The sequence below is a fragment of the Mobula hypostoma genome, chromosome 31 (assembly GCF_963921235.1).
Source record: "Mobula hypostoma chromosome 31, sMobHyp1.1, whole genome shotgun sequence".
In the NCBI taxonomy this organism is placed as follows: Eukaryota; Metazoa; Chordata; class Chondrichthyes; order Myliobatiformes; family Myliobatidae; genus Mobula; species Mobula hypostoma.
Genome location: NC_086127.1, coordinates 3,896,474 through 3,919,264, shown reverse-complemented (window position 1 = coordinate 3,919,264; position 22,791 = coordinate 3,896,474). Strand labels below are relative to the sequence as shown.

General features: G+C 50.2%; 1 protein-coding gene across 1 annotated transcript in view; it reads left to right on the top strand.

Moving 5' to 3' along the window:
- Window positions 1-22,791, top strand: part of LOC134339952 (oxysterol-binding protein 1-like) — a 137,597-nt gene that overhangs the window by 25,066 nt on the left and 89,740 nt on the right. The window contains exon 2 of the mRNA XM_063036754.1: window positions 18,808-19,016. Within this exon, the coding sequence (XP_062892824.1) occupies window positions 18,808-19,016 (209 nt within the window). The remainder of the gene's footprint in view (window positions 1-18,807; window positions 19,017-22,791) is intronic.

Genomic DNA, 22,791 nt, shown 5'->3' with positions numbered 1-22,791 from the left:
AAAGCAACACAGTCCTGACGAAGGGTCTTGGCCCCAGACGTCGACAGCTCACTCTTTTCCATCGCTGCTGCTGGCCTTCTGAGTTCCTCCAAATCATTAGTAAATGAGGAACTAGCAAAGCAACACAGTCCTGACGAAGGGTCTTGGCCCCAGACGTCGACAGCTCACTCTTTTCCATCGTTGCTGCTGGCCTTCTGAGTTCCTCCAAATCATTAGTAAATGAGGAACTAGCAAAGCAACACAGTCCTGACGAAGGGTCTCAGCCCAAGACATTGACTGTTCACTCTTTCCCATCGATGCCGCCTGGCCTGCTGAGTTCCTCCAGTACTTTTTTGTGTGTGTGTTTGTTTTGCTCTGGAATTCCAGCATCTGCAGATCTTCCCTTGTTTGTGGAGGAACTAGGAGAATTCCTCCAGGAAAACTGATACGACGAGAGGGGCGTACAGGAGCGGGGATGGATCAAAGATCAAAGTAGATTTATTTTCGAAGTGCGTGCGGTCCCTGTGCGAAAGTCTTGGGCAGGTGTATACACCGAGGGTGCCTCAGACCGTCTGTGCCGACGTGGGGCGGAGAGTGAGTTTGCGGGTGGAGAGCGAGCTTGTGAATCTGGCGGGGGGGGGAAGGGTGTTGGGAATGGTGAGGGTGGAGTGCCGTGGGAGGGGCTGTGGGACAGGGGGCAGGGCAGGAGTGAGAGGGTGTCGCGGGTGCAGGCGCACCCAAACCCTGAGACCCCCGGGAAGGTCATTTGATTCTAAACAATTGGTTTATTGATCTTTACAGAACGTCTGTCTGGTGCTTCCCGCTCCCTCCCCCTTTCCCCCAACTGCGATCCCCCTCTCCCTGTCCCCCCCCCCCCTCCATCCACAACAGAGACACGTATCAGAATCGGGTTTCTCATCACTCACGTACGTCAGGAAATTAGTTGTGTTTTTGCTGCAGCAGCGCAGTGCAATACGTAAGATTACTTCAGTTACCGTGCAAAAGTCTTGGGCTGCCTCAGCTACGTTTATGTGCCTGAGCATCTTGCACAGTATTGTTCATGAATAAAATAAATAATATCGTATTTCTGGATCCTATGGAGAGGGTGCAGAGGAGATTTACAAGGATGTTGCCTGGATTGGGGAGCATGCCTTATGAGAATAGGTTGAGTGAACTCGGCCTTTTCTCCTTGGAGCGACGGAGGGTGAGAGGTGACCTGATAGAGGTGTATAAGGTGATGAGAGGCATTGATCGTGTGGATAGTCAGAGGCTTTTTCCCAGGGCTGGAGTGGTTGCCACATGAGGACATAGTTTTAAGGTGCTTGGGAGTAGGCACAGGAAAGATGTCAGGGGTCAGTTTTTTATGCAGAGAGTGGTGGGTGCATGGAATGGGCTGCTGGTGACAGTGGTGGAGATGGAAACGATGGGTCTTTTAAGAGACTCTTAGATAGGTACATGGAGCTTAGGAAAATGGAGGGCAATGGGTAAAGCCTAGGTAATTTCTAAGGTAGGGATATGTTTGGCACAGCTTTGTGGGCAGAAGGGCCTGTATTGTGCTGTATGTTTTGTATGTTACTATGCTTCCATCTGCGAATTTAGTTAGCAGATTGGAGCTGTGGGTAGTGACACAGTCACAGGTGTACAGAAAGAAAGGGGGGGCTTAGGACACAGACCTGGGGCCTCCTGTGTTGGGGGTCAGAGGAGCAGAGGTGAGGGAGCCCACTCTTACCACCTGTAGTAGTGCAAAACGAGAGGAAAAATCATTGAGGTAGTGTTCATGGGTTCATTGTCCATTCAGAAACCTGGATGGGGAAGTGGAAGGATGGGTTGGTAAGTTTGGTGATGACACAAAGGATGTGGGTGTTGTGGATAGTGTGGAGGGCTGTCAGAGGTTACAGTGGGACATTGATAGGATGCAAAACTGGACTGAGAAGTGGCAGATGGAGTTCAACCCTGATAAGTGTGAAGTATTTCATTTTGGTAGGTCAAATATGATGGCAAAATATAGCATTAATGGTAAGACTCTTGGCAGTGTGGAGGGTCAGAGGAATCTTGGGGTCCGAGTCCATAGGATGCTCAAAGCAGCTGCGCAGGTTGACTCTGTGGTTAAGAAGGCGTACGGTGCATTGGCCTTCATCAATTGTGGAATTGAATTTAGGGGCTGAGAGGTAATGTTGCATCTATATAGGACCCTGGTCAGACCCCACTTGGAGTACTGTGCTCAGTTCTGGTCGCCTCACTACATGAAGGATGTGGAAACCATAGAAAGGGTGCAGAGAAGATTCACAAGGATGTTGCCTGGATTGGGGAGCATGCCTTATGAGAATAGGTTGAGTGAACTCGGCCTTTTCTCCTTGGAGCGACGGAGGGTGAGAGGGGACCTGATAGAGGTGTATAAGATGATGAGAGACATTGATCGTGTGGATAGTCAGAGGCTTTTTCCCAGGGCTGGAATGACTAACCTGAGCAGGCACAGTTTTGAGGTGCTTGGCAGTAGGTACAAGGGGGATATCAGGGGTAAGTTTTTCACACGGAGAGTAGTGGGTGTGTGGAATGCACTGCTGGTGATGGTTGTGGAGGTGGATACAACAGGGTCTTTTAAGAGAGTCTCAGATAGGTACATGGAGCTTAGAAAATCAGAGGGTTTTGCGGTAGGGAAATTCTAGGTAGTTTACATGGTCGGCACAACTTTGTGGGCCAAAGGGCCTGTAATGTGCTGTAGATTTCTGTGGTTCTACGATTAAGCAGTGTGGATAGCGAAGGAAAAGAGAGTTCACGAGGTAGGTTCATTGTCCGATAGTGGAGGGAAAGGAAGCTGTAAGTAACATAGTGGTGTGTGTCTTTTCATGGTCCTGTCTCAGGAACCGGGTCTCCCTCCCTGCCGTCAGATCCACGGCGGGCGGCGGCACGAGGAGTGCGGTGTGACAGAGGTTTCAACTCGCTGCAGCCCGGCTTCCTTGTTCCTGCAGTGAGCACTCCCTGCCAGCGGGAGGCCAGCTTGCTCACCCCGCTACAGAACATACCTCATGGCGTGGCCACCGGGCGCGTTTTCGGTCCGTCGGCCGCCCGGTCTCCTGCTGCTCCGGCCCGTCCCGCTGCAGGCCCCGGCGCGCCGTGCGCCCTGGCTCTTTTGAGTTAACTGCCGCCTTGAACCGGTCCGGCCTTTCCCCTCTGACCTTCTGCCCTGCCCCCCCCTTCCCGTGAACGGGTTGTCTTCGCCTGCGGAGCCACCGCTCGCTGGAAGTTTCTCACGTGGGATCCTCCGCGTGGAATTCCCAGGAGGTCAGCAATCCCCCGAGAGATACTCCAACCTCCCCATCTGGCGCCAGCAGTCATTCCCCCCCCCCCCCCCCCAGTCGAAGTCGCTTAGGTCGCACCACTTCCCCCATTCTGATGTTCGGTCTGACCAACAACCGAACCTCTTGACCGTGTCTGCGTGCTTTTTCTGCACGGGGTTGCTGCCATGTGATCGTCTGATCAGGTAGTTGTATTGACCAGTATAAAGCGGCCACTGAGGGTGGAAAGGTTTCAGGGCGTGGAACACCGGTGTATTGTGCCCGAGCTCCTTAAGTGCCAACGTAAATTAAACTTATCCCTTCTGCTGGCATAGGGCGATCCTTTATTGAATCCGAAGGAAATTCAGTGTCACAGTAGCATCACGAGGGCACGGATATAAATATTAGAAGGGAAGTAAAAAAAGAACTTTTAAAAAAAGTTACCTCAAGCCGGAGGTGGTCATCACTTCCCCGTTTATAGGTTGACTCATTATAGAGCCTAATGGCCGAGGGTAAGAGTGAGGTCATATAGCGCTCTTTGGAGCAGCGACGTTGTCTCAGTCTATCACTAAAAGTGCTCCTCTGTTCAGCCAAGGTGGCGTGCAGAGGGTGGGAAACATTGTCCAGAATTGCCAGGATTTTCTGGGGGGGGGGTCCTTTGTTCTACCACAGCCTCCAGTGTGTCCAGTTTGACTCCTGTAACAGAGTCGGCCTTTCGAATCAGCTTATTGAGCCTGTTGGCATCACTCGCGTTGATGCCGTTGCCCCAGCACACCACCGCAAAGAAGATTGTACCGGTGACAACAGACAGGTAGAACATAGAAGCATAGAAAATAGGTGCAGGAGTAGGCCATTCGGCCCTTCGAGCCTGCACCGCCATTCAGTACGATCGTGGCTGATCATCCAACTCAGAACCCTGTACCTGCCTTCCCTCCATACCCCCGATCCCTTTAGCCACAAGGGCCATATCTAACTCCCTCTTATATATAGCCAATGAACTGGCCTCAACAGTTTCCTGTGGCAGGGAATTCCACAGATTCACCACTCTCTGTGTGAAGAAGTTTTTTCTAATCTCGGTCCTAAAAGGCTTCCCCTTTATCCTCAAACTGTGACCCCTCGTTCTGGACTTCCCCAACATCGGGAACAATCTTCCTGCATCTAGCCTGTCCAATCCCTTTAGGATCTTATACGTTTCAATCAGATCCCCCCTCAATCTTCTAAATTCCAACGAGTACAAGCCCAGTTCATCCAGTCTTTCTTCATATGAAAGTCCTGCCATCCCAGGAATCAATCTGGTGAGCCCTCTTTGTACTCCCTCTATGGCAAGGATGTCCTTCCTCAGATTAGGGGACCAAAACTGCACACAATACTCCAGGTGTGGTCTCACCAAGGCCTTGTACAGGGAGGAGAGGAGAACAAGGAGAGGCATGTGAAGGAGAGGCCAGCGTACTCCAAAGGACCTCAGTCTCCTCAGGAAGTTGAGGTGACTCTGGCCCTTCTTATACACAGCCCCTGTGTTGGTGCTTCACTCAAGTCTGTCATCCGGGTGAACCCCCAGGTGCTTGTAGGTCCTCTCCACATCCACATCCTCACCATCAGTGCTAACAGGAGTAGTGCAGACTTAGACTTCCTAAAGTCCATCACCACCTCCTCTGTCTGACTGATGGTGAGCTGCAGATGATTCAGCTTGCACCGTTTGACAAAGTCCTCCACCAGGGGCCTGCATTCGTCCTCCCCTCCTCCCCTTTATACACCCAACTGTTGCCGAGTCAGAGAATTTCTGCAGGGGACGTGACTCAGTATTGATCCTGAAGTCCCATGGTACCCGCATCCCACAAAAGCCTGGTCCGCTTGCCTTTATGCACGGAGCTATACGTCTCCTGTAAACTTGCTGCCCCTCCCCCGCGATGCGTGCCCTCTGGCGTCAGACGGCCCTCATCGGGGGTGGGGGGGAGGTATCAGCTCCCTAGTCTGCCCCCGATAATCTTCCCCCCACGCCTCTCGCAACGGGACAAGGACGCCGTGGTCGGAGCGTCGAGTTCCCGGGGCTGGCGATCACTGGGCGGGGTCCAATCTCTGCCGCCGCGTGGGAGCAGCTAGTGCGTCCTCTTCCCGCGACCGCGTGGGTCTCCTCCGGGTGCTCCGGATACCCCCCCCCGGGGTAGGGTTGGCGAGCTGTGGGCAAGGTTGGCTGCCGGAATCCCTGCGTCGCTTGCCCGGCGCAGTCGCCGCTGGTTCGATCCGAGGCAGAGCAACGCGTTTCACCGTGCGTCCCGAAGTCCGTGCGGCGAAAGGGAAAAAGCTGATTCAGTCTTATCAACCTCTGTCGGGTCTCCCCTCAGTCTCTGCTCCATCGGAGGGGTGGGGAAATAAAATATCCCAAGTCTGCCCGGCCTCCAAGCAACGCGCGCAAAACACTGGAGGAACTCAGCTGGCCGGGCAGCATCTGTGGAAAAGAGTAAACGGTGGACGTTTCGGGCTGGGACCCTTCGGCAGGACTGGAGGGAAAAAGGCTGAGGAGTAGATTTAAGGTGGGAGGGGTAGAGAGTGAGTAAAAAAAACACGAAGTGATAAGTGAGACTGGGAAGGGAGGGGAGGGGGTGAAGTAAAGAGCTGGGAAGGTGGCAGGTGAAAGAGATATGGGGCTGGAGAACCGGGGAGTCGGATAGGAGAGGACAGAAGGCCGTGGAAGAAAGAAAAGGGGTGGGTTGTGGAGCACCAGAGGGAGGCGATGGGCGGGCAAGGAGATGAGGTGAGAGAGGGGAAAGGGGTGGGGGAATGGTTAAGGTTAGGGGTGGGGGGGGGTCATGACTGGAAGTTCGAGAAATAGATGTTCATGCCATCAGGTTGGAGGGTACCCAGATGGAACGTTGTTGTTCCTCCAGCCTGAGTGTGGTTTCAGCAGGACTGTGGAGAATCCCATGGATTGATGTGTCGGAATGGGAAATGGGAAGTGGAATTAAAATGGGTGGCTGCTGAGAGATCCCACTTCTGGCGGGCGGAGCGTAGGTGCTCGGCGAGGCGGCCTCCCAGTCTGCGTCCGATCACCCTTGTACGCAGCGGACACAGTACATCACCCCAACAGACTCGCGGGTTGAGTGTCGCCTCACCTGGAAGGACTGTCTGGGGCCCTGGATTTGGTGGTGAGGGAGGAGGTGTCGGGGCAGGTGCAGTACTCGTTCCGCTCGTAAGGATGAGGGCCGGGAGGGGGATCAGTGGGGAAGGACGAATGGACAAGGGAGTCGCGTAGGGAGCGATCGCTGCAGAAGGCAGAAAGTTGTTGGGGGGAGAGGGAAAGATGTGCTTGGTGGTGGGGTCTCTTCGGAGATGGCAGAAGTTCCAGAGGATGATATGCTGGACGTGGAGGCTGGTGGGGTGGCAGCTGAGGACAAGAGGAACCCTATCCCTGGTAGGGTGGTGGGAGGATGGGGTGAGAGCGGATGTGCGCGAACCTGAAGAGATGCGGTTGAGGGCAGCGTTGATGGTGGAGGAAGGGAAACCCTTTGAAAAAGGAGGACATCTCCTTTTGTCACATGTCCTCAAAGCCAGGCAGGGATCAATCTCTCTCTCTCCCTCCTCCCCCCCCCCTCACTCTGTCTCTCGTGTTCTCTGTGCAATTTGCTTTTCCACTCACTTCAGCGTCAAACTGCACACAGAGATGCCCTCGGTTCCCCATTCCAAAGCGTACGTGTGCATGGTGAACAATTGTGGATACAGCACCGACCTTCCCCCCGCCCCCCCCGAGCAGAGAAGCACCCATTGTGCCCTCTCGTCTCACCCTTCCTCCCCAGCTTCCATTCCTCTCCTGTCCAAGGGCCTCGCGTTGAAACGTCAGCAGCTTACTCCCCTCCGTCGATGCCCCCCGACCTGCTGAGTTCCTCCAGATCTCCAGCATCTGCAGAATCTCTCGCGTTCACACTCTTGCCCCCAATCTCTGCCTTCCACTTGGTTAACCTGTCTCTCTCGGGGCCGGCTGGTGGTGCAAAGACATCAGCGCCGGACCCCGGAACGGAGGTTCCCGGGTTCGAACCCCACCGGGTCCGCTCCCGTGTGCGCTTCCCATCCGTGTGCCGGGTTGAGTGTCGAGATCGCAACTCGACCCCGTAAAACAAAGGGGAAAAACACAGTGAAGTGTCTGTGTGAGGAGTGGCGCACCACACAGTCTCTCTCTCGCTCCCTCGCTCTGCGCCTTGTAAAGGCCATGAGAAAGACTTCGTCCCGCCAACATCGCACACGCACGGACGCACGCGTGCAGAAGCACACGCACATGGCCAAAAAAAAAAGCCTGTCTCTATCCACGCCAGTGCATCACACCCAACTCCGTGCACTCTCCTGGATAAGTCTTTGACCCGCGACCTTCTAGAAGCGCACGTATGTGACGCCTGCCTGTTCCCCTCCAGCCACCGTGCTTGTAACGTCCTCAAAGAACCTCCTGTGCCTTCATTGAGCAGGACCTGCCCTTCCTGAATCGAGGCTTCTTTGCGAGAGAGGGAGAGTCTGCAGATGCTGGAAATCCTGAGAAATGCACAAAAAAAAAACGCTGGAGGAACTCAGCGGGTTCAGGCAGCATCGAGGGAGGGGAACGGACAGTCGAAGTTTTGGGTGGGGTCCCTTTAGCAGGACCAGAAAAGGAGAAGGAAGTGCGGGGCAGGGAGTCCGTCATCCCTCGTTCTGCTCCCCTGCCCGTGATCTGCGCTGCGTTGTTCTGCACTCTGTTACTGTTTTACCTTGTTCTGTTTCGATAGGGGCAGGTGAAATTACAGATAGGGTAAATGCAAGCAGGCTGCCTTTCCCCACCGAGGTGGAGTGAGGCAAGAACTAGAAGCTATGGGTTAAAGGTGAAAGGTGAAGTACCTACGGGGAAGCTGAGGGAGTGGCATCGGTGAGGCCTAGTTTCAATGGGGCACAAGATCTGGAGATGCCAGAAATCCAAAGCCCTGCACGCGTGTGTGCGTGCACACACACACACAAAATGCTGGAGGAACTCAGCAGGCCAGGCGGCATCGATTGAAAAGAGTAAACAGTCGACTTTTCGGGCCGAGACCCTTCTTCAGGACTGGAGAGAAAAAGACGAGGAGTCAGAGTGAGAAGGTGGGGGGGAGGGGAGGAAGAAGTACACGACGGTAGGTGATAGGTGGAACCGAGACGGGGAGGGGTGAAGTAAAGAGCTGGGATGTTGATGGATGAGAGAGATACAGGGCCGGAGAAGTGGGGAGTCTGATAGGAGAGGGTAGAAGATCATGGAAGACAGAAATGGGAGGGAGGAGGACCAGAGGGGCAGGTAAGGAGAGGTGGGGAAACAGGAATGGGGATCGGTGTGACGGGCAGGCAGTTACCGGACCCTCGAGAAATCGGACTTCATGCCATCAGGTCGGAGACTGCCCAGACGGAAGAGAAGGCGTAGCTCCTCCAACCTGAGCGCGGCCTCATCGCGGCTGGTGATGGGGGAGCCCCTTCACCCCCGAGGGCGCTAAGCGTGTGGAGTGAGCTGCCAGGCGGAGGTGGTCGGTCCGGGTTCAGTTTCAACGTCCCGGAGAAATCTGGGTAGCTACGTGGATGGGAGGCGTTTCGAACAGGGGTCCCCAACCTTTTTTGCACCGCCGACCGGTGTAATATTGACAATATTCTTGCGGACCGAGGGGGATGGCGGTGTTCAAGTAGGGTTAAACTCACCTCAGCATGTCTTTTACAGTTCGGGTTGCCAACTTTCTCACTCCCAAATAAGGGGCAAAAGTAGCAGTCAAATCCTGGGACACTTGTGTTTATCCCAGGAAAGACTACCATGACCATGAAGCCTTGCACGAGCACCTGTGTGCGCATATGTGACGTGTGTATATGTGCTGATTTTTTTCCTACAAATGGGCTTTGGCTTAATCTTCCCGACTCTGTTAAGTGAAACTACACTGTACATACATTATTTCTACTTTATATAGGCTGTGTATTTATCATATCATTCCTGCTTTTACTATTGTTAGTGTTATTTTAGGTTTTACGTGTTAGTTGGTATGATTTTGTAGGTTATTTTTTGGGTCTGGGAAAGCTCAAAAATTTTTCCCATGTAAATTAATGGTAATTGCTTCTTCACTTCACGCCATTTCGGCACGAATGGTTTCATAGGGACGCTCTACCTTAGCGAGGGAAATACGGGACAATGGTAGTCCCGTATGGGACAAACCAATTTAGCCCAATATACGGGATGTCCCGGCAAATACGGGACAGTTGGCAACCCTGTGTTCAAGTTCAACAGTGCGTGACAGGGAATGAGGAAAGGTGCAGCTGGCTCGTATCGTTTCCTCGCAACCTGGTAGCACATGCTTTGCGGCCTGGTGGTTGGGGACCGCTGATTTAGAAGGCCGCGACCCATGTGCAGCTCGATGGGACGAGGCAAGGTAACGGCTTTGCACAGACTAAATGGGCCGGAGGGCCTGTGGAACTCGGCAAGGAGTTGTCCTCCGTGACCGGTACGCAAGACGAGCCTCTCGCGGTACCCTGATTCCAGGTCTCCCTGCCTGCTGGTGGGAAAGATCCCAAGGGAGAGGAGGGTTAAACTGAGAGAGGGAGGCACATTCCGGGGACCGCGACCTAGTTTCGTCATGGACAGACCCGCCCCGACGGATCCCATCGCAATTCCGCGAAGGGAGAACGAGGTGTCGGGCACCGGACAGCGACTGAAGGAGTTTAGAAGAATGAGGGGGATCTCATTGTATGAGGAGTGTTTGATGTCTCTGGGCCTGTACTCACTGGAGTTTAGAAGAATGAGGGGGATTTGATGTCTCTGGGCCTGTACTCACTGGAGTTTAGAAGAATGAGGGGGATCTCATTGTATGAGGAGTGTTTGATGTCTCTGGGCCTGTACTCGCTGAAGTTTAGAAGAATGAGGGGATCTCATTGTATGAGGAGTGTTTGATGTCTCTGGGCCTGTACTCACTGGAGTTTAGAAGAATGAGGGGGGATCTCATTGTATGAGGAGTGTTTGATGTCTCTGGTCCTGTACTCACTGGAGTTTATAAGAATGAGGGGGATCTCATTGTATGAGGAGTGTTTGATGTCTCTGGGCCTGTACTCACTGGAGTTTAGAAGAATGATGGGGGATCTCATTGTATGAGGAGTGTTTGATGTCTCTGGGCCTGTACTCGCTGAAGTTTAGAAGAATGAGGGGATCTCATTGTATGAGGAGTGTTTGATGTCTCTGGGCCTGTACTCGTTGGAGTTTAGAAGAATGAGGGGGGATCTCATTGTATGAGGAGTGTTTGATGTCTCTGGGCCTGTACTCACTGGAGTTTGAAAGAATGACGGGGAATCTCATTGTATGAGGAGTGTTTGATGTCTCTGGGCCTGTACTCACTGGAGTTTATAAGAATGAGGGGGGATCTCATTGTATGAGGAGTTTTTGATGTCTCTGGGCCTGTACTCACTGGAGTTTATAAGAATGATGGGGGATCTCATTGTATGAGGAGTGTTTGATGTCTCTGGGCCTGTACTCACTGGAGTTTAGAAGAATGATGGGGGATCTCATTGTATGAGGAGTGTTTGATGTCTCTGGGCCTGTACTCGCTGAAGTTTAGAAGAATGAGGGGATCTCATTGTATGAGGAGTGTTTGATGTCTCTGGGCCTGTACTCACTGGAGTTTAGAAGAATGAGGGGGGATCTCATTGTATGAGGAGTGTTTGGTGTCTCTGGTCCTGTACTCACTGGAGTTTATAAGAATGATGGGGATCTCATTGTATGAGGGGTGTTTGATGTCTCTGGGCCTGTACTCACTGGAGTTTATAAGAATGAGGGGGATCTCATTGTATGGGGAGTGTTTGATGTCTCTGGGCCTGTACTCGTTGGAGTTTAGAAGAATGAGGGGATCTCATTGTATGAGGAGTGTTTGATGTCTCTGGTCCTGTACTCACTGGAGTTTATAAGAATGAGGGGGGATCTCATTGTATGAGGAGTGTTTGATGTCTCTGGGCCTGTACTCACTGGAGTTTAGAAGAATGAGGGGGGATCTCATTGTATGAGGAGTGTTTGATGTCTCTGGTCCTGTACTCACTGGAGTTTATAAGAATGAGGGGGATCTCATTGTATGAGGAGTGTTTGATGTCTCTGGGCCTGTACTCGCTGGAGTTTATAAGAATGAGGGGGGATCTCATTGTATGAGGAGTGTTTGATGTCTCTGGGCCTGTACTCGTTGGAGTTTAGAAGAATGAGGGGGGATCTCATTGTATGAGGAGTGTTTGATGTCTCTGGGCCTGTACTCACTGGAGTTTGAAAGAATGACGGGGAATCTCATTGTATGAAGAGGGTTTGATGTCTCTGGGCCTGTACTCACTGGAGTTTATAAGAATGAGGGGGGATCTCATTGTATGAGGAGTGTTTGATGTCTCTGGGCCTGTACTCACTGGAGTTTATAAGAATGAGGGGGGATCTCATTGTATGAGGAGTGTTTGATGTCTCTGGGCCTGTACTCACTGGAGTTTAGAAGAATGATGGGGGATCTCATTGTATGAGGAGTTTTTGATGTCTCTGGGCCTGTACTCACTGGAGTTTATAAGAATGAGGGGGGATCTCATTGTATGAGGAGTGTTTGATGTCTCTGGGCCTGTACTCACTGGAGTTTAGAAGAATGATGGGGGATCTCATTGTATGAGGAGTTTTTGATGTCTCTGGGCCTGTACTCACTGGAGTTTATAAGAATGATGGGGGATCTCATTGTATGAGGAGTGTTTGATGTCTCTGGGCCTGTACTCACTGGAGTTTAGAAGAATGATGGGGGATCTCATTGTATGAGGAGTGTTTGATGTCTCTGGGCCTGTACTCGCTGAAGTTTAGAAGAATGAGGGGATCTCATTGTATGAGGAGTGTTTGATGTCTCTGGGCCTGTACTCACTGGAGTTTAGAAGAATGAGGGGGGATCTCATTGTATGAGGAGTGTTTGATGTCTCTGGTCCTGTACTCACTGGAGTTTATAAGAATGAGGGGGATCTCATTGTATGAGGGGTGTTTGATGTCTCTGGGCCTGTACTCACTGGAGTTTATAAGAATGAGGGGGATCTCATTGTATGGGGAGTGTTTGATGTCTCTGGGCCTGTACTCGTTGGAGTTTAGAAGAATGAGGGGATCTCATTGTATGAGGAGTGTTTGATGTCTCTGGTCCTGTACTCACTGGAGTTTATAAGAATGACGGGGGATCTCATTGTATGAGGAGTGTTTGATGTCTCTGGGCCTGTACTCACTGGAGTTTGAAAGAATGACGGGGAATCTCATTGTATGAAGAGGGTTTGATGTCTCTGGGCCTGTACTCACTGGAGTTTATAAGAATGAGGGGGGATCTCATTGTATGAGGAGTGTTTGATGTCTCTGGGCCTGTACTCACTGGAGTTTATAAGAATGAGGGGGGATCTCATTGTATGAGGAGTGTTTGATGTCTCTGGGCCTGTACTCACTGGAGTTTAGAAGAATGATGGGGGATCTCATTGTATGAGGAGTTTTTGATGTCTCTGGGCCTGTACTCACTGGAGTTTATAAGAATGAGGGGGGATCTCATTGTATGAGGAGTGTTTGATGTCTCTGGGCCTGTACTCACTGGAGTTTAGAAGAATGATGGGGGATCTCATTGTATGAGGAGTGTTTGATGTCTCTGGGCCTGTACTCGCTGAAGTTTAGAAGAATGAGGGGATCTCATTGTATGAGGAGTGTTTGATGTCTCTGGGCCTGTACTCACTGGAGTTTAGAAGAATGAGGGGGGATCTCATTGTATGAGGAGTGTTTGATGTCTCTGGTCCTGTACTCACTGGAGTTTATAAGAATGAGGGGGATCTCATTGTATGAGGGGTGTTTGATGTCTCTGGGCCTGTACTCACTGGAGTTTATAAGAATGAGGGGGATCTCATTGTATGGGGAGTGTTTGATGTCTCTGGGCCTGTACTCGTTGGAGTTTAGAAGAATGAGGGGATCTCATTGTATGAGGAGTGTTTGATGTCTCTGGTCCTGTACTCACTGGAGTTTATAAGAATGACGGGGGATCTCATTGTATGAGGAGTGTTTGATGTCTCTGGGCCTGTACTCACTGGAGTTTAGAAGAATGAGGGGGGATCTCATTGTATGAGGAGTGTTTGATGTCTCTGGTCCTGTACTCACTGGAGTTTATAAGAATGAGGGGGATCTCATTGTATGAGGAGTGTTTGATGTCTCTGGGCCTGTACTCGCTGGAGTTTAGAAGAATGAGGGGGGATCTCATTGTATGAGGAGTGTTTGATGTCTCTGGGCCTGTACTCGTTGGAGTTTAGAAGAATGAGGGGGGATCTCATTGTATGAGGAGTGTTTGATGTCTCTGGGCCTGTACTCACTGGAGTTTGAAAGAATGACGGGGAATCTCATTGTATGAAGAGGGTTTGATGTCTCTGGGCCTGTACTCACTGGAGTTTATAAGAATGAGGGGGGATCTCATTGTATGAGGAGTGTTTGATGTCTCTGGGCCTGTACTCACTGGAGTTTATAAGAATGAGGGGGGATCTCATTGTATGAGGAGTGTTTGATGTCTCTGGGCCTGTACTCACTGGAGTTTAGAAGAATGATGGGGGATCTCATTGTATGAGGAGTTTTTGATGTCTCTGGGCCTGTACTCACTGGAGTTTATAAGAATGAGGGGGGATCTCATTGTATGAGGAGTGTTTGATGTCTCTGGGCCTGTACTCACTGGAGTTTATAAGAATGAGGGGGGATCTCATTGTATGAGGAGTGTTTGATGTCTCTGGGCCTGTACTCACTGGAGTTTAGAAGAATGATGGGGGATCTCATTGTATGATGAGTTTTTGATGTCTCTGGGCCTGTACTCACTGGAGTTTATAAGAATGAGGGGATCTCATTGTATGAGGAGTGTTTGATGTCTCTGGGCCTGTACTCACTGGAGTTTAGAAGAATGAGGGGGGATCTCATTGTATGAGGAGTGTTTGATGTCTCTAGGCCTGTACTCGCTGGAGTTTAGAAGAATGAGGGGGATCTCATTGTATGAGGAGTGTTGGATGTCTCTGGGCCTGTACTCGCTGGAGTTTAGAAGAATGATGGGGGATCTCATTGTATGAGGAGTGTTTGATGTCTCTGGGCCTGTACTCGCTGAAGTTTAGAAGAATGAGGGGATCTCATTGTATGAGGAGTGTTTGATGTCTCTGGGCCTGTACTCACTGGAGTTTAGAAGAATGAGGGGGGATCTCATTGTATGAGGAGTGTTTGATGTCTCTGGTCCTGTACTCACTGGAGTTTATAAGAATGAGGGGGATCTCATTGTATGAGGGGTGTTTGATGTCTCTGGGCCTGTACTCACTGGAGTTTATAAGAATGAGGGGGGATCTCATTGTATGAGGAGTGTTTGATGTCTCTGGGCCTGTACTCACTGGAGTTTATAAGAATGAGGGGGGATCTCATTGTATGAGGAGTGTTTGATGTCTCTGGGCCTGTACTCACTGGAGTTTAGAAGAATGATGGGGGATCTCATTGTATGAGGAGTGTTTGATGTCTCTGGGCCTGTACTCACTGGAGTTTAGAAGAATGAGGGGGGATCTCATTGTATGAGGAGTGTTTGATGTCTCTGGGCCTGTACTCACTGGAGTTTAGAAGAATGAGGGGGATCTCATTGTATGAGGAGTGTTGGATGTCTCTGGGCCTGTACTCGCTGGAGTTTAGAAGAATGATGGGGGATCTCATTGTATGAGGAGTGTTTGATGTCTCTGGGCCTGTACTCGCTGAAGTTTAGAAGAATGAGGGGATCTCATTGTATGAGGAGTGTTTGATGTCTCTGGGCCTGTACTCGCTGGAGTTTAGAAGAATGAGGGGGGATCTCATTGTATGAGGAGTGTTTGATGTCTCTGGGCCTGTACTCGTTGGAGTTTAGAAGAATGAGGGGGGATCTCATTGTATGAGGAGTGTTTGATGTCTCTGGGCCTGTACTCACTGGAGTTTGAAAGAATGACGGGGAATCTCATTGTATGAAGAGGGTTTGATGTCTCTGGGCCTGTACTCACTGGAGTTTATAAGAATGAGGGGGGATCTCATTGTATGAGGAGTGTTTGATGTCTCTGGGCCTGTACTCACTGGAGTTTATAAGAATGAGGGGGGATCTCATTGTATGAGGAGTGTTTGATGTCTCTGGGCCTGTACTCACTGGAGTTTAGAAGAATGATGGGGGATCTCATTGTATGAGGAGTTTTTGATGTCTCTGGGCCTGTACTCACTGGAGTTTATAAGAATGAGGGGGGATCTCATTGTATGAGGAGTGTTTGATGTCTCTGGGCCTGTACTCACTGGAGTTTATAAGAATGAGGGGGGATCTCATTGTATGAGGAGTTTTTGATGTCTCTGGGCCTGTACTCACTGGAGTTTATAAGAATGATGGGGGATCTCATTGTATGAGGAGTGTTTGATGTCTCTGGGCCTGTACTCACTGGAGTTTAGAAGAATGATGGGGGATCTCATTGTATGAGGAGTGTTTGATGTCTCTGGGCCTGTACTCGCTGAAGTTTAGAAGAATGAGGGGATCTCATTGTATGAGGAGTGTTTGATGTCTCTGGGCCTGTACTCACTGGAGTTTAGAAGAATGAGGGGGGATCTCATTGTATGAGGAGTGTTTGATGTCTCTGGTCCTGTACTCACTGGAGTTTATAAGAATGAGGGGGATCTCATTGTATGAGGGGTGTTTGATGTCTCTGGGCCTGTACTCACTGGAGTTTATAAGAATGAGGGGGATCTCATTGTATGGGGAGTGTTTGATGTCTCTGGGCCTGTACTCGTTGGAGTTTAGAAGAATGAGGGGATCTCATTGTATGAGGAGTGTTTGATGTCTCTGGTCCTGTACTCACTGGAGTTTATAAGAATGAGGGGGGATCTCATTGTATGAGGAGTGTTTGATGTCTCTGGGCCTGTACTCACTGGAGTTTAGAAGAATGAGGGGGGATCTCATTGTATGAGGAGTGTTTGATGTCTCTGGTCCTGTACTCACTGGAGTTTATAAGAATGAGGGGGATCTCATTGTATGAGGAGTGTTTGATGTCTCTGGGCCTGTACTCGCTGGAGTTTAGAAGAATGAGGGGGGATCTCATTGTATGAGGAGTGTTTGATGTCTCTGGGCCTGTACTCGTTGGAGTTTAGAAGAATGAGGGGGGATCTCATTGTATGAGGAGTGTTTGATGTCTCTGGGCCTGTACTCACTGGAGTTTGAAAGAATGACGGGGAATCTCATTGTATGAAGAGGGTTTGATGTCTCTGGGCCTGTACTCACTGGAGTTTATAAGAATGAGGGGGGATCTCATTGTATGAGGAGTGTTTGATGTCTCTGGGCCTGTACTCACTGGAGTTTGTAAGAATGAGGGGGGATCTCATTGTATGAGGAGTGTTTGATGTCTCTGGGCCTGTACTCACTGGAGTTTAGAAGAATGATGGGGGATCTCATTGTATGAGGAGTTTTTGATGTCTCTGGGCCTGTACTCACTGGAGTTTATAAGAATGAGGGGGGATCTCATTGTATGAGGAGTGTTTGATGTCTCTGGGCCTGTACTCACTGGAGTTTATAAGAATGAGGGGGGATCTCATTGTATGAGGAGTGTTTGATGTCTCTGGGCCTGTACTCACTGGAGTTTAGAAGAATGATGGGGGATCTCATTGTATGAGGAGTTTTTGATGTCTCTGGGCCTGTACTCACTGGAGTTTATAAGAATGAGGGGATCTCATTGTATGAGGAGTGTTTGATGTCTCTGGGCCTGTACTCACTGGAGTTTAGAAGAATGAGGGGGATCTCATTGTATGAGGAGTGTTTGATGTCTCTGGGCCTGTACTCGTTGGAGTTTAGAAGAATGAGGGGGGATCTCATTGTATGAGGAGTGTTTGATGTCTCTGGGCCTGTACTCACTGGAGTTTGAAAGAATGACGGGGAATCTCATTGTATGAAGAGGGTTTGATGTCTCTGGGCCTGTACTCACTGGAGTTTATAAGAATGAGGGGGGATCTCATTGTATGAGGAGTGTTTGATGTCTCTGGGCCTGTACTCACTGGAGTTTAGAAGAATGAGGGGGGATCTCATTGTATGAGGAGTGTTTGATGTCTCTGGGCCTGTACTCACTGGAGTTTATAAGAATGAGGGGGGATCTCATTGTATGAGGAGTGTTTGATGTCTCTGGGCCTGTACTCACTGGAGTTTATAAGAATGAGGGGGGATCTCATTGTATGAGGAGTGTTTGATGTCTCTGGGCCTGTACTCACTGGAGTTTAGAAGAATGATGGGGGATCTCATTGTATGAGGAGTTTTTGATGTCTCTGGGCCTGTACTCACTGGAGTTTATAAGAATGAGGGGATCTCATTGTATGAGGAGTGTTTGATGTCTCTGGGCCTGTACTCACTGGAGTTTAGAAGAATGAGGGGGGATCTCATTGTATGAGGAGTGTTTGATGTCTCTGGGCCTGTACTCGCTGGAGTTTAGAAGAATGAGGGGGATCTCATTGTATGAGGAGTGTTGGATGTCTCTGGGCCTGTACTCGCTGGAGTTTAGAAGAATGATGGGGGATCTCATTGTATGAGGAGTGTTTGATGTCTCTGGGCCTGTACTCGCTGAAGTTTAGAAGAATGAGGGGATCTCATTGTATGAGGAGTGTTTGATGTCTCTGGGCCTGTACTCACTGGAGTTTAGAAGAATGAGGGGGGATCTCATTGTATGAGGAGTGTTTGATGTCTCTGGTCCTGTACTCACTGGAGTTTAGAAGAATGAGGGGGGATCTCATTGTATGAGGAGTGTTTGATGTCTCTGGTCCTGTACTCACTGGAGTTTATAAGAATGAGGGGGATCTCATTGTATGAGGGGTGTTTGATGTCTCTGGGCCTGTACTCACTGGAGTTTATAAGAATGAGGGGGATCTCATTGTATGAGGAGTGTTTGGTGTCTCTGGGCCTGTACTCACTGGAGTTTATAAGAATGAGGGGGATCTCATTGTATGAGGAGTGTTTGATGTCTCTGGTCCTGTACTCACTGGAGTTTATAAGAATGAGGGGGATCTCATTGTATGAGGAGTGTTTGATGTCTCTGGTCCTGTACTCACTGGAGTTTATAAGAATGAGGGGGATCTCATTGTATGAGGAGTGTTTGATGTCTCTGGGCCTGTACTCGTTGGAGTTTAGAAGAATGAGGGGGATCTCATTGTATGAGGAGTGTTTGATGTCTCTGGGCCTGTACTCACTGGATTGTGGGGGGGTGGGTGGTGAATCTGTGGACTTCATTGCCCCGGGCGGCTGCGGAGGCCAAGTTATTGGGTGCAGTTAAAGCGGAGATTGGCGAGTTCTCGATCAGCAGGGACTGCAGAGGTTACAGCGGGGAGGCAGGAGAACGGGGTTGAGAGGAGTGATAAATCAGCCATGGCGGAGCGGAGTCGATGGGCCGAATCCTACCTTCTGGTCTGTCCTTTGGGGGCAGGTGTGCGAGGGGATGGGAGAGGGGAGACCCCTGTGTCTGTGTGTGTGTGTGTGTATGGGGGACAGGCGCCCTGACACTCTCCTTCCTCTCCCCCTCCTCTCCCCCCCCCCCACAGGACCCAGGCGGAGATGGGCCACACCTGCCGGGGGACCATCAACCTGGCCACGGCCAACATCGCTGTGGAGGACTCGTGCAACTTCGTCATCTCCAACGGCGGCGCGCAGACCTACCACCTGAAGGCCAGCTCTGAGGTGGAGCGGCAGCGGTGGATCACGGCCCTGGAGCTGGCCAAGGCCAAGGCCGTCCGCATGCAGGCCGAGTCTGGTACGGCGGGGACTGGGCGGGGGGGGCAGGGGTGGGGTGGGAAAGGGGACGGGGTGCGTGGAATTTCCCATGGCAATGTTCCCTCCAATTTGCACAGAAAAAAATCCAATGCCGTGCAATTTTTTTGCCCCCTGGTGCAATTTTTTTGCCCTCTGGTGACGATGACGCGCGCACTAAACTTCTGAGCAGAAGTAAACCCGAAGCTGTTTGTGGGCTTTAACAAGCCATTCTGCTTTCAATGGACGGGCACTCCCTCTGCGCCCGGCGCCCTTTGCTGCTTGGGAGTTCGGACGCCAGGAGCCGATAACTCCTTCGATTCACAACAGAGGGAGGATCAGAGGGATCTTGGGGTCCGAGTCCATCGGGCAGTCAAAGCTGCTGCTCAGGTTGACTCTGCGGTTGTGCCAATAGGTAATGTTGCAGCTATATGGGACCCTGGTCAGACTCTAGTTTTGTCCTGTAGACATTGAAGAAGAGTATCAGGACACAAAGGTTGTGGGTGTTGTTGATAGTGTGGAGGGCTGTCAGAGGTTACAACAGGACATTGATAGGATGCAAACCTGGGCTGAGAAGTGGCAGATGGAGTTTAACCCAGGTAAGTGTGAGGTGGTTCATTTTGGTAGGTCAAATATGATGGCAAAATTAATGGTAAGACTCTTGACAGTGTGGAGGATCAGAGGGATCTTGGGGTCCAAGTCCACAGGACACTCAAAGCTGCTGCGCAGGTTGACTCTGTGGTTAAGAAGGCATACGGTGTATTGGTCTTCATCAATTGTGGGATTGAGTTTAGGAACCGAGAGGTAATGTTGCAGCTATATAGGACCCTGGTCAGACCCCACTTGGAGTACTGTGCTCAGTTCTGGTCGCCTCACTACAGGAAGGATGTGGAAACCATAGAAAGGGTGCAGAGGAGATTTACAAGGATGTTGCCTGGATTGGGGAGCATGCCTTATGAGAATAGGTTGAGTGAACACAGCCTTTTTCCCTTAGAGCGACGGAGGACGAGAGGTGACCTGATAGAGATGTATAAGATGATGAGAGGCATTGATCGTGTGGATAGTCAGAGGCTTTTTCCCAGGGCTCTTGAAGTTCAGAGTGGTCGGCTATGCATGGAACCAAAAGAAATGGGGGAGATCTTAAATGGGTTTGCTGCATCTGTATTTACGAAGGGAACTGGCACGGAGTCAGTGGAATAAGGCAAACAAGTAGTGAGGTCATGGAACCTATACAGATTGAGGAGGAGGACGTGCTTGCTATCTTGAGGCAAATCAGAGTCGGTAAATCCCCGGGACCTGACAGGGTGTTCCCTCGGACCTTGAATGAGACTAGTGTTGAAATTGCAGGGGCCCTGGCAGATTTATTTAAAACGTCGGTATCTGTGGGTGAGGTGCCGGAGGATTGGAGAGTAGCTCATGTTGTTCCGTTGTTTAAAAAAGGCTCTAAAAGTAATCTGGGAAATTATAGGCCAGTAAGTTTGACATCGGTAGTAGGTAAATTATTAGAAGGAGTACTAAGAGATAGGATCTACAAGTATTTGGATAGACAGGGACTTAGTAGGGAGAGTCAACATGGCTTTGTGTGTGGTAGGTCATGTTTGACCAATCTATTGGAGTTTTTCGAGGAGGTTACCAGGAAAGTGGTTGTAGGGAAGGCAGTGGATGTTGTTTATATAGACTTCAGTAAGGCCTTTGACAAGGTCCCGCATGGGAGGTTAGTTAGGAAAATTCAGTCGCTAGGTATACATGGAGAGGTGGTAAATTGGATCAGACATTGGCTCAATGGAAGAAGCCAAAGAGTGGTAGTAAAGGATTGCTTCTCTGAGTGGAGGCCTGTGACTAGTGGTGTACCACAGGGATCAGTGCTGGGTCCATTGTTATTTGTCATCTATATCAATGATCTGGATGATAATGTGGTAAATTGGATCAGCGAATTTGCTGATGATACAAAGATTGGAGGTGTAGTAGACAGTGAGGAGGGTTTTCAAAGCCTGCAGAGGGATTTGGACCAGCTGGAAAAATGGGCTGAAAAATGGCAGATGGAGTTTAATATAGACAAGTGTGAGGTATTGCATGTTGAAAGGACAAACCAAGGTAGAACATACAGGGTTAATGGTAAGGCACTGAGGAGTGCAGTGGAACAGAGGGATCTGGGAATACAGATACAAAATTCCCTAAGAGTGGCGTCACAGGTAGATAGGGTCGTTAAGAGAGCTTTTGGTACATTGGCCTTTATTAATCAAAGTATTGAGTATAAGAGCTGGAATGTTATGATGAGGTTGTATAAGGCATTGGTGAGGCCGAATCTGGAGTATTGTGTTCAGTTTTGGTCACCAAATTACAGGAAGGATATAAATAAGGTTGAAAGAGTGCAGAGAAGGTTTACAAGGATGTTGCCGGGACTTGAGAAACTCAGTTACAGAGAAAGGTTGAATAGGTTAGGAGTTTATTCCCTGGAGCGTAGAAGAATGAGGGGAGATTTGATAGAGGTATATAAAATTATGATGGGTATAGATAGAGTGAATGCAAGCAGGCTTTTTCCACTGAGGCAAGGGGAGAAAAAAACAGAGGACATGGGTTAAGGGTGAGGGGGGAAAAGTTTAAAGCGAACATTGGGGGTGGCTTCTTCACACAGAGAGTGGTGGGAGTATGGAATGAGCTGCCAGATGAAGTGGTAAATGCGGGTTCTTTTTTAACATTTAAGAATAAATTGGACAGATGCATGGATGGAAGGTGTATGGAGGGATATGGTCCCTGTGCAGGTCAGTGGGACTAGGCAGAAAATGGTTCGGCATAGCCAAGAAGGGCCAAAAGGCTTGTTTCTGTGCTGGAATGTGCTATGGTTCTATGGCTGAAATGGCTAGCACGAGAGGGCACAGTTTTAAGGTGCTTGGAAGCAGGTACAGAGGAGATGTCAGGGGTAAGTTTTTTACGCAGAGAGTGGTGAGTGTGTGGAAAGGGCTGCCGGTGACAGTGGTGGAGGTGGATACGTTAGGGTCTTTTAAGGGACTCTTGGATAGGTGCGCGGAGCTTAGAAAAAACAGAGGGTAATTTCTAAAGTCAGATAATTTAGATAATTTCTAAAGTACGGACATGTTCGGGACAGCATTGTGGACCGAGGGGCCTGTATGGTGCTGCAGCCGTTTCTCTGTTTCGAAGCCGGCTGTAAAATCTGCAGACAGATCACCGTGAGCTCCACCTTGTTGGCGCTGTCCTCGCGGGAAACCGGAAAAGGATACGCGATTGCGCACGCTGGCAAAGTGTGCTGAAGGCGCAGACGAAGGCGGCAACCTTCCGTGCGCAGTTTAAATTCGTTTGTGCGCCGGTAGCCAAAGCTGTGTGTACAGACCTCAGCGGGGACATTCCCTGGGGTAGGGGCGGAGGTTGAAGGAGACAGGAGGAGGTTAGTTTCCCATGGGGCGGAGGGGGGGGGAGAGAGAGAAGGAGGAAGGGATGGAAACACAAACACTAGACAATCTACAGATGCTGGAGATCCGAGCAACACACACAAAATGCTGGAGGAACTCACGGGCCGGGCGGCGTCTGTGGAAAAACTTACAGTCGACGTCTCGGGCCGAAAACCTTCGGCAGGACTGCAGGAAAGACTCCTCAGCTTTTTTTCTCTCTCTGTCCAGTCCTGCCGAAGGGTTTCGGCCTGAAACGTCGACCGTGCTTTTTTTTTCCCCATGGATGCTGCCAGGCCTGCTGAGGAAGGGTTGTAGTTTAGAGGGGGGAGAGGTGGCAGGGTGCAGAGCGAAGGGACGTGGGGGGGTCGGATC